The following is a 12,341-nucleotide window of genomic DNA, read 5'->3' as shown; positions in this document are numbered from 1 at the left end:
CCTGCCGCCCCTTTCCTCCAATTAATGGCGACAACTATTGCCGCCGAACTTTGTGTTTGTTGTAGTTAAAAATTTGTTTTATTGTTTTCTGATTTAATAACAAAAGTCGCTTAAGTTTGAGCAACAGTTCGTCTGGGTGTTTGGCTTTAATCGATCAAAAATAGTTGTGTTTGTTTAACACTTACTCCCCTCCCATGGAGACTGAATTAGTTTCAACACCATTGGTGAACGGCTTTCTACTCACAGGGGAAACAATATGCATCAATGTGGAATGGAGGACATTACCTACAAAGAAATTTCTAAGTACAAGTTGGAAATTCAAGTATGAACAAAATGATAAGGAAACGTTATACATACAAAACTGATGATCTTTACAACTTAACTATTATTACTATAGATGAATAAACGAATTATAGATTCTTGTATCCATCCTCGTAGCTAAAAGGTAGCGGCACAGATTTCACAGCTCTAAATTTTCCAACATTGTTCAAATGCTCATTCTCCAACCTATTCTCCAACCTGAATAAATTCTCAACAAGGTTAGATTATCTTTTCATGATATTCATTTTATGTATTCATAATTAGGAATTGTACTAGACCTGAAGAAATTCCATATGCCACGTCGAATGATCTCCGAACTCGCAAATATTGCAGTTAGAGCATTTTTATGGAGGAAAGGAAGTTCATGGAAATCCATTACAGTTTGCATCCAGGCAAGTCTCAGTATCACATTCGATACCTGCAAATTAACTAATTAAGATCTAAAAGGGTAATTGCATCATTGTTATTTGAAATAGAAGATTGCTCGTTAGTAATACCATTGCTATGAAGTAGATAGATCTGCTGGGCAAGATAAGCTTGTCTCTCAACCATGGATTCTCAGAATTCCTAGATAGCAGACCCCAATCCATCACTAAATCCCAATAGGTAGTGAAAATTGTTGCAAATCCTAAGGTAGATGCAGATATGACTTTAAAGGCTATTCCTCCTTTTTTACTATAAATGGTCCTTGTAACAAGAGCAACAATGGTTGAGAAATATTTGAGTCCATTCAGAGCTTGTGTAGAGTCGCGCCCATCGTTCCACCGTCGTATGCACTACACATTCACACAGACAATAATTAACAAACATGAATCTTACAAATGTTATATTTAGGGGGTCATATTGTAGGAAATATACCTGTAGGAGTCGAATCCAATATGGTATAATTGCAATAACTATAAAAAGAACATCATAAACTGTGCTGTTGTTGCAGGTTTCTGCATTCCTGTGCTTGAAATCTCCCCATCCATAGTAGCATACATAAAACTGTAGATTCCTCAATAACTGGACCTGAAGCGATAACAAATTAAACAAGTCTTAGTTTCTCAAACTTAGTGCGATCCTAATTATTTCCTAGGTGTGTATTGAATCTTACCTGACTAGTTAACTGGTCGGCCAAGAAGAAATAAGGGAGTGTGACCGCATAAAGTGGAGCACAAATTCAATGCCATAAACAGACTAATAGGAAGAAGCGGTTTGCACGATAGATATGTCAAACGGACAAATGAGTATTGGAACTCATGTGATATGGTTTAACAAAACCTTCATTCTAAATCGGAACCTATCCTAAGTGCTTACGACCCGTTACGACCCATTAAGGTAGCTTACGCTACTTTAACGTGTCGTTCGCGCGAATGCACGTTCGAGACGCCTAACTAGTCTTAAGATAAGTATTATATGCCCTAACATGTTTAAATATGTTGCAAAATCAGTTTAGGTGACAAAAGTTAAGTTGCATATGCTTAAAATCCTATTATGCATGAAAAGGGCATTTTGGTCATTTACCTAAGGCATATAAACTACCTATCATACAACTAATTAAACTAAGTGACCATAAGGTATAACCTCGGAAGGTTATTCCCTATACAACTATGGTCACATAATATGCTTGGTCGGATCCTAATGATCGACCAAACGGGTCGGGTTCGAACGTCTAAGCGGTGGTTTAGACCGCTTGACTTTACGACCCTAAACAAGCACTAGACTAAAAGTGACGAGTTAAACATGTTAAAACATGTTTACCTAATTTAGAAAACAAGTTTGATATCAAAACAAAGTGTTTTGATACCCAAAAATAGCTTCGTTGCAAAATACGCATAAGCACATATTTTGACCAAAACTTTGACTCGTCACTTCGACTAATCGACATGGTAATCAGTAGGTATAGTCACATGGGACTATAACCATCGTGATTACGCTCACGTTGCAAAGTTCAAACGAACTTTGTGTTGACCAATTCATGGTCAAAGCAGAAAGTCAAACACTGTTTGACTTTCATGCTTGAAAAGCATAAAAAAAGCATGAAAGAAGCTTACAAAAGGTCCAAGCAATGAAGATTTGATTCAGATTACTCAGGTATGAAGTATAAAACTCCAACTTAGAGCAGATTTGAAATCAAGTGTCAAGAATGAATGAGAAGCCCATTGCTATTTATAGGAAGTTAGGATTAAGGAGATCATTACATGTGTTTAGAAGGTGAAATCTTGACCCTACACTTGTGGGACATAGTTTTAAATACAATGGGGGCCTAAAACCAACTCAAGGTATTAAGAAATTTGCATAAATAACCCTGGAAATCAAGCCTGTTGCTGAAACTGGATTGCTGATTTTTGGTCCCTGTCACGTGGCACGCAGGTACTACCTGGTCTGGGGCGTGGCTCGGGGGAGGTCAGTTCTAAGTTTCCCAAATTGGCAGAACAGGTCCCTGCATGCTTAAAACTTGATTTTCGACACGTTTAAGCCCCGTTAGTCCCATTTCAAGGCTCCACAGTGAATTTAAAGCATAGGAAACATGAAATATGCTCAAAAGCATCTCGGATTGTCGGTTCGTTTGTTCGTACGGTTGTGTTGTTCGGTTAATTACGACGAAAACTCAAACGGACGCGAAAACGATCCAAATTACGCGACGAGTGGTATTTTTGCATTCCAATCACTAAAATAAAATATTTTAATGATTACAAAAATTTTTGGATGTCCGGATATGTTCAGAATGTGAGATGTGCGCGAAAGTGCAAACTTATGCACTTTTTGACGTTTTTAGTCCCTGTTGATCAAATAAGCATATTTTCGCATTCCGAACCCCTCAGAGCCTATTTCTAAGCTATGTAATGGATATTTAGGGTATGTTTAGCTTATAATCAAGTTCCGGAATGTTAGTTACTATACAAATCAGCATAGTTTCGCAATTTGATGCAAATAGTCCCTTCGATCGAATAAACTTGTTTTCGACACACCAAACCCTCCAAAACTTATTTCTAAGTTATGTAAAGGTTATTTAAGGTATGTTAAGCCTATGTCACAGTTCCGGAGTGTTTTTCGCGTTAAACTGATTACGTTTACGTATCAGTTCGCGTATAACTTTCCAGAAAAGGATTTAAAGCTTGAAATTGAACTAGAATTGATATGTGCAAAAGTCACATGAAATTGTGCAAATTCCTAGAATGAAACACAAGATTTCATTGGATTTGCATTTGTATGATGGTCGAAGAGACACAAGTGTCACACTCTAGAAAATTACACACAAGATCAAAATTACCTTACATGATCAAAATTACTCTACAAAATCAAAATTACCTTACAAAACCATTTTACAAAATTACCATACAAGATCAAAATTACCATACAAGATCATTTGTAGGGTAATTTTGATAATTACTCTGCGAGTAAATAATTACGAAAAATGTCACCTCATTTTTTCAGAAAAACTTTAAGTTTGTACGTTTTGTACGTTAAAGGTGTTTGTATTTGATCTTTAGCCTATATATACATACATACATATATATATATATATATATATATATATATATATATATATATATTGTTGACGAGCAAATATGAATAGTAGCTTTATTTTTATAATAATAAATAGCTTTTTAATATTGTAATAGTTTATTATTATATTTATTTTAAGATTTAACATTTTCTTATTTTATTGTACTGTTTTTAAAACCATATTTCCATTCTCGTATATTATTTGCTTTAATTAATCGTTTTTCCCTTTTTTATATATCATATTTCCTTTATCGGTTAATTTGATATTTCTTTAATAACCTACATATTTATTTCAAAAAACTTAAGTATGTCGTTGTGTTTAATTTAATTCCTCGATATTCCAGTATGAGTTTTGTTAAAAATGAAGTTGTATTCAAACTAGAGTATTTGTTTGGTGTAGTAAAACGGTATGATGATAAATTAAACGTATTCTGGCGGTTAGGCTTTATAAATAACATGCTTCATTATTTTCAAATAATGTTTGTTTTACATTATCATTTTCTCCGTATCTCCGCAACAAGCGACGTCAGCAAAACTAGTAGTAATAAACATTGGTTAAAAAAGTCAATTTGTTAACGTTTATTCTATGTATTTAATTGGACTTTTTTAATGGCCAACAGAATCAATCCCGAGCACTCTCGGGGCACCCATTGGACCAAACAGAGTACTCTGAGAGTAACCCGAGTCCACCACTAATTCTACAGAAAACTTGGTAACACACCCGCCTGTAGGCACAATGGTGAAATTACAAGTAAAACCCATTTAGCTCAAGGATCATACCCAGGATTCTTTGGGTCTCCTATCATTGTCCACCAGTGCCAACCTCGAGCACTTTTGGGGCACCCACTGGACCAAACGGAGTACTCCGAGAGGAACCCGAGTCCACCACTAATTCCGCGAAAAACCCAGTAACCCACCCGCACTTTAGGAGGAGACTAACGTTCATATCCCTTAGTGCACCCAACTCGAGCCCACATTTGTCAATTGGCCTAATAACCCTTTCCCAACATTACCCGACTTAATTGGAAGGTATGACCAAGAGTTTATGTTATGATTTGTGGTCGTCATAGTTCAATGTCATAGACAATTCTCTTCCTTCTTAAACTTTCACCACCACTTTAGGAGGAAACTAACGTTCATACCCTTTAGTGCACCCAACCCGAGCCCACCTTTGTCAGTTGGCCCAATAACACTTTCCCAACATACCCAAGCCCCTGCCCCGAAAAATATTCTTCTAAAAGCCTCAAGAGTTTCCAACACGGCTTTCGAGGCTTTATATTAACACTCTGTTCCCATGTCTCATTTAACAGGGGGATGGGAAAGAAAAAAGATGAAAATATGAAAAATCATGTTCCCGAGATTTTTTTAAGATAGAAAGGAAGGGAAAAGGGAAGAAAATGTGTACCTATATTTATCCTCCCAAATCGGAGAGATTAGGAGAGAAAATCTTATTAATTACTAAATTACCCTCATATCTAATTAAAATGTTTTATGTTTAAAGGGTATAATGGTAAAATTGTTCCTTTTTTTTCTTTTCCTCCTAACTCGGGATCACATAAAATGCCTGATTTCTTCTCTTTTCCTTTACTTTTCATTAAACTCGGGACCACGAAAAAAATCACATCTTTTCCTTCTTTTTCTCTCTTAATTCATTTTCCTTTCCCTCCCCTCCCTCTGTTAAATGAGACTCGGGAACAAATTTTAATAATGATACTCATGCCAACCGATAATGTTTTGCTTTCCATTTTAAAATCTCCCCTCCAAACAACCAATCATTTTAGTACATTGCATTCATTGGTAATTGAAGTGTCAATAGAAGCAAAGCAACAACTGATCATTTATCCTTCAATTTCATATATACGGATTTTTACTCCACACCTATGGAGATTTGGATATAATTAGTGATTTTTCATTGTGATTGTAGTATTAGTCTCAACACCAATAGCGAACGAATTTTGAGCTTCACAGGAGCAACAATATGCATCAATGGAAGAGATGAAAGTACAAGTGGAATCTTCATTTATGCACAGAGTGATATGGAAACTGTATAGACACAAAACTGGTGATTCTTTACAACTGAGCTATTTTTATGATTTTATCATTACATAGCAATAAACAAGTTAAAGATGAATAAACGAATTAAAGATTCTTGTATCCGTCCTCGTAGCTAAAAGGTAACGACACTGATTTTACAGCTCTAAATTTTCCAACATTGTTCAAATGCTCATTCTCCAACCTGAATTCATTCACAACAAGGTTATTAATTATGTTTTCATGATATTCATTTTATGTATTTCATAATTAGGAATTGAACTAGACCTGAAGAAATTCCATATGCCACGTCGAATGATCTCCAACCTGAATTCATTTACAGCTCTAAATTTTCCAACCTGAATTCATTTACAGCTCTAATTAGGAATTGAACTAGACCTGAAGAAATTCCATATGCCACGTCGAATGATCTCCAACCTGAATTCATTTACAGCTCTAAATTTTCCAACCTGAATTCATTTACAGCTCATTCTCCAACCTGAATTCATTTACAGCTCTAAATTTTCCAACATTGTTCAAATGATTCAGTACGTTGCATTCATTGGTAATTGAAGTGTCAATAGAAGCAAAGCAACAACTGATAATTTATCCTTCAATTTCATATATACGGATTTTTACTCCACACCTATGGAGATTTGGATATAATTAATGATTTTCCGTTATGATTGTAGTATTAGTCTCAACACCATTAGCGAACGAGTTTTGAGCTTCACAGGAGCAACAATATGCATCAATGGAAGAGATGAAAGTACAAGTGGAATTTTCATTTATGCACTGATTGATATGGAAACTGTATAGACACAAAACTGGTGATTCTTTACAACTGAGCTATTCTTATGATTTTATCATTACATATCAATAAACAAATTTAAGATGAATAAACGAGTTAAAGATTCTTGTATCCGTCCTCGTAGCTAAAAGGTAACGGCACTGATTTCACAGCTCTAAATTTTCCAACATTGTTCAAATGCTCATTCTCCAACCTGAATTCATTCACAACAAGGTTATTAATTATGTTTTCATGATATTCATTTTATGTATTTCATAATTAGGAATTGAACTAGACCTGAAGAAATTCCATATGCCACGTCGAATGATCTCCAAACTCGCAAATATTGCAGTTAGAGCATTTTTATGGAGGAAAGGAAGTTCACGGAAATCCATTACAGTTTGCATCCAGGCAAGTCTCAGTATCACATTCAATACCTGCAAATTAACTAATTAAGATCTAAAAGGATAATTGCATCATTGTTATTTGAAATAGTAGATTGCTCGTCCGTAATACCATTGCTATGAAGTAGATAGATCTGCTGGGCAAGATAAGCTTGTCTCTCAACCATGGATTCTCAGAATTCCTAGATAGCAGACCCCAATCCATCACTAAATCCCAATAGGTACTGAAAATTGTTGCAAATCCTGAGGTAGATGCAGATATGACTTTAAAGGCTATTCCTCCTTTTTGACTATAAATGGTCCTTGTAACAAGAGCAACAATGGTTGAGAAATATTTGAGTCCGTTCAGAGCTTGTGTAGAGTCGCGCCCATCGTTCCACCGTCGTATGCACTACACATTCACACAGACAATAATTAACAAACATGAATCTTATAAATGTTATATTTAGGGGGTCATATTGTAGGAAATATACCTGTAGGAGTCGAATCCAATATGGTATAACTGCAATAACTATAAAAAGAACATCATAAACTGTGCTATTGTTGCAGGTTTCTGCATTCCTGTGCTTGAAATCTCCCCATCCATAGTAGCATACATAAAACTGCAGATTCCTCAATAACTGGACCTGAAGCGATAACAAATTAAACAAGTCTTAGTTTCTCAAACTAAGTGCGATCCTAATTATTTCCTAGGTGTGTATTGAATCTTACCTGACTAGTAAACTGGTCGGCCAAGAAGAAATCAGGGAGAGTGACCGCATAAAGTGGAGCACAAATGCAATGCCATAAACAGACTAAGAGAAAGAAGCGGTTTGCACGATAGAAGATGTCAAATGGACAAATGGTTATCAAAATAACAACCTACAAAACAAAGTTTACAATTAAATTAACACACATGCATATAATTTATAAACTAGTGGTATGTGATGTATCCTACATGATGCAGTATGTAGTGGTCATATCTAGAACTAGAGATGGAAATTATATTTGATCTCCAACAAGTCAGACGAGTCGAAATTCACACAAAGTGTACTTTTAATGCATAAAACTTCATAAATCATTTCATTCAATAAAACTAGAACATTAAATACTAATTATCATTTCTCACACTAACTGTTCATAAGCAACTAGCTTCTGGACAGCCCACCCATTTTGTTCTACACCAAAAACTACTTTTTTTGACCTGTTTCTTGACCCACCCATTTAACTAACTTTATCTAGACCTATAGGGTGCATGAGTGTGGTCCATATACAATATTTATTCATCATGTGCATACCTCAGAAACAACTACTCCATAATCCCATATTTATATATATATAATAATACAAGGGTAAAGAGGAATTTCTTACAATGACTAAGGCCAGAGGGAGTAATTCGGTGAATGTTTTGTAACTTTTAGTTTGTGGATCCAATTCCATTTGAAGATTTGAGAGTACAGCTGCAAGAGTGAGCACTGATAGACCAAAACCGAGGAGTAGAACTTCTTTAAAGCCCAATTCTGTGCTCGGCTTAAATCCAAATATAAATGAGTAATTGACACGATAGCGTGCCCAAAAATATACATTTCCACCATACATCAGTATATGTAACACCAGAAATCCAAACATGCTGTACAACGGAAAGATTGTGTTCATGTACTGAGTTCGACCTTGACTCTTAAGAAGATCTCTAGCATGTACGCTTACAATAATCGCCACCGTAAGTGCTAATGACAGTCCAAAGAAGCAACCTGAAACCGAAAAATACATTAGTGAAAGTTGTACTTGTACTATACAAGCCAATAATAGGTCCTTGTGGCCTGCATTTATCATGTAGGGTGCCGGTAGCTACTTACCGACAAAAAATGTTATCCGGTGCTTATCTCTTTTAGCTTTGGGCCTTAAGGTGTCCATTCCTTGATGCCGATTCCCATTACAAAAATGCTTTATAAATACTGCTTCGACTCTCTCTATGAGCTTAGAAACCTGAAGGCAATTTTATAATTTGTTAAATGTCAGTAACTTAACCGTTTTTCAAATGCCACATCAGCTAAAATCTGTAAAATGGTTAAAGTTACAGACATGTAACAAACATCATAGTAACATACCTCATCAGATTGGCTCAAGTATGATTCTTCAACCATCTTCATGTAAGCACCCGACGCATTTCTTGATGTTATCTGCAATAATGATTTAGGTCAGCAGTTGAACACCTGGATGTACACGCGTATGACAAAAACCAAACATCCCTAACCTTATCATACTTCTTCATTATCTTGGAGAAGGCCAACTGATTCAGGAACCTGGTTTTATCAAAAGCAAGACACAGTTCAGTTATATTTTGGAGTCAAATGTTTATGTCAGTATATAAAGTGGTTGATCAATTCTTACGCGTAGTTCTTTAGAAACCGAAGCTTCTCATGGAACTCAATAAAGGCTTGCTTCAACTTTTCTTCTGCAACTTTAACTTCACTTTTGTTGAAATGCAGGTTTGGATTTAAACTTTTGAAAACATTTTTCATGGTGGTTATCGGTGTTTCAGGGGCGACGTTGACTTTTACGTGATTTAAAACTTCTAAAGAAGCCATCTGGTACCCCTTGGCAACTTCTGTTCTCTTTGGTTGTTGGTCTTCATGAATCACCTCCAATGGAATTGAACCTAAAATTCATCCAAACTTAGTATACATATTTTTGTTTAAGTTGCTGTCATGTTTTTAACTAAATTAATAACTACCTGTGTTTGTTCTGTTGATGAAGGGAGACATAGCAGCAGCAACCGCAGCAGCGGCAGTGGGATTGGTAACTTTAATTCTAAGAGCAATGAGAGCATCCATCTGTTGACTCAGCTCATCAGCCTGCTTCACCACCTCCTCAACTTTACTTTTATAAAACTGAATCACTTTATTAAATTCATGATCAAGTCCTCTAAAGAATACAAGCTCAAGATCTCCTCCTTCCTCTGACGACCGAAGAAAAACAGTCTGGTAACTCTGAACATCTTCCCCTTGTTCTTCATCTGCTTGCTGCATTGCACTCACTAGAATCACTTCATCTTCTTTATCCTCTTTCGGACTATTATTACCATACCGACTAGTTAGTCCGCTGAAAGCTCTAAAAAGGGACACCCTTCTCTTCAAAGAAGCCGCCTTGGACGGCGGTGCTGGCCGTGAGTTCACATGATTATCCGGCAACCGGGTCTGTCTCCGGTGGAAGATCAAGATCTGTTTCAAGAGAGTCTTGAGGTTGTTATAATTCATATATGCTTCTCGCCATTCAGGCACCATCTGTGATGCAAATTCTTTTCCAAACTTCATTGCTGGTTGGTTTTGTAAATTAAAACTTCAGATTGAAAAGATACTGTGATGAATAAGTGTTGAAATGGAGATGAACTTATATAAGCATTGGTTTGATGGTGTATTCAATCTTTTCACATCGTATTCTAAAGTTTGGAACGAGCCAACCTGCTTCCAGGCTTCACTTTATGGCGTGTTTTAAAGAATGGATCAAATAGAGTTGCTCATTGGGTCAAGCTTTTTTACTGCAAAAAGACAGAGAACATCTCTATTGACTTCTTCCGGTTAATTATTTAATCTTGTTGATAAGTACGTACAAAATTTTGTTACGTTTTGAACAAGGATTTAGTTATTTTGATTGTTACATTTATTTCTTTAATAATGGAATTTAACGCATGTTCTGTATAATAAACATATTCGTCAAACGTGGACCCAAGATTTAAATCATATACAAATCAAAACTTAACAACGTCTAAGGACATTAATTGACACACTTAACCACGTCTAATAAGGACATGAATTGATACACCAAATATATAATTATGCTCATTAAAATATATGTTTTTCGAAATTATACCATCACATAATAAACACTATAAATTTTTAAGAAAATGTTTTAAAAGTTAATTTCAGAATTTATAACCATCATCGCAAAATTTAAACTCATAAATATTTTGACACAGGGCCGGATCTAACATAGGGGCAGTGGTGTAGCCCAAGATACCTCTCAACTTTCTTGTAAAGTATACTTTTAGTACTAATTTTTTTCTTCTCCGTTTTATGTGTCCGCTACTCCTAAGCAAAAAAAAATTTAGCTCGCATTACCCCTTAACTTTTCTTTTAAATCTGTCATTGTCTTGACGACTGTATATGTTAATGGATTACATTATATTTTATTCAACTTGTGTAATATACGGGTTGTTCAACCCGTCCGTTTTTTAAATACATGATTTTTATTACTAGGTATATATAACATTACATTTCTTGACGCCCATGTAACACATTGGATACTAACCTATTTTGATAATAAATAAATAAACAAATACAATTAACATTTATAATGTAACTAATCCAGTAGTTATCTTATAATATATATTCTGTTGAGCCTATTCCCCTCTTTCGTATGTATTTATTTGAATTGGATGATGTAAAGATCGAATACTCAAAAAAAAAATTCACATCTGATTAGATTTTAGACACAAATAATGTGATAATAAATATTGTAAAGTAAAGGTAGGTAAGAAAAGTCGCTTCCATCCAATATGCCACCAAAAATAATTAAATGATTATATACCAAAAAAACTCAAGTGTCATAAATCTACGGTAGTTGCATATTGAAAAATTACGTTAAATAAGAAACAGTGACTATGAAAAGTCGTTAGTAAAAGCGAGTGTTGCAGAGAAAAGCAGTCGGGCTTTAAAAAGTTGATGAAGGGTTATTTGATTTTAATAGTTTTAAGTTTCATCCATCTGTTGGTCGATAATCCTAAGTCTAAAAAATTCCTCCAACGATCCTATCTTGTAAGAATTTGGCCCCATTGATCTTTTTTAAATTATAGGTGCACTTAAATCAATTAAAGAGTTTGCAGGTGCACATAAATTCTATTGAGGATGTCAAATTCTTATATATTATAAAATGATCAATGGGGGTCAAATTCTTACAAGCTGAGATCGTTGGAGAGAATTTTTAAAGTTTGAATATTATCGGCTAACAGGTGAAACTTAAGATTATTAATATCTAATAACCCTAAAATGAAATGTGTATCTAAAAGAGACAAACTTAATATATTACTCTATAGAACAAGGGAAGCTATGTGGAAAATGTGTTTCTTCAAAGGTGATATGGTGAGAAATAATGATCCGTTGAGTAAGGAAATCCATACTCCAACACCGGCAATGATGGTCTAAGGAAGACACACGTAGAAGAAACGCAAGCTTATCTGGAGCAGTGAAGGAGAGGATTGGATAACATAGGCATTCAAACACATGAAGGTGCGCATAAGAAGGAAAGAAACCGTACAGCATCTCGAA

At 35.2% G+C, this 12,341-nt stretch overlaps 1 protein-coding gene and 1 pseudogene across 1 annotated transcript; both read right to left on the bottom strand.

Annotated features, from left to right (window-relative positions):
- Positions 1-410: 410 nt before the first annotated feature.
- Positions 411-4,575, bottom strand: LOC110874823 (annotated as a pseudogene).
- Positions 4,576-6,610: 2,035 nt separating this feature from the next.
- LOC110879159 (phosphate transporter PHO1 homolog 9) lies at positions 6,611-10,494 on the bottom strand. The gene is made up of 12 exons (XM_035977761.1): positions 10,479-10,494; positions 9,752-10,374; positions 9,409-9,676; positions 9,272-9,320; positions 9,126-9,197; positions 8,874-9,003; positions 8,389-8,768; positions 7,750-7,899; positions 7,512-7,664; positions 7,151-7,429; positions 6,932-7,071; positions 6,611-6,848 (listed from the first exon to the last, which is right to left on the bottom strand). The coding sequence occupies exons 2-12, from the start codon at positions 10,329-10,331 to the stop codon at positions 6,752-6,754; spliced, it is 2,298 nt and encodes a 765-aa protein (XP_035833654.1). The 5' UTR covers positions 10,332-10,374; positions 10,479-10,494; the 3' UTR covers positions 6,611-6,751.
- Positions 10,495-12,341: the final 1,847 nt, after the last annotated feature.

Source organism: Helianthus annuus, chromosome 9 (assembly GCF_002127325.2).
Source record: "Helianthus annuus cultivar XRQ/B chromosome 9, HanXRQr2.0-SUNRISE, whole genome shotgun sequence".
Taxonomy (NCBI): Eukaryota; Viridiplantae; Streptophyta; class Magnoliopsida; order Asterales; family Asteraceae; genus Helianthus; species Helianthus annuus.
Note: the sequence above shows the minus strand (reverse complement) of the source record. Positions and strands in the feature narration are given on the sequence as shown.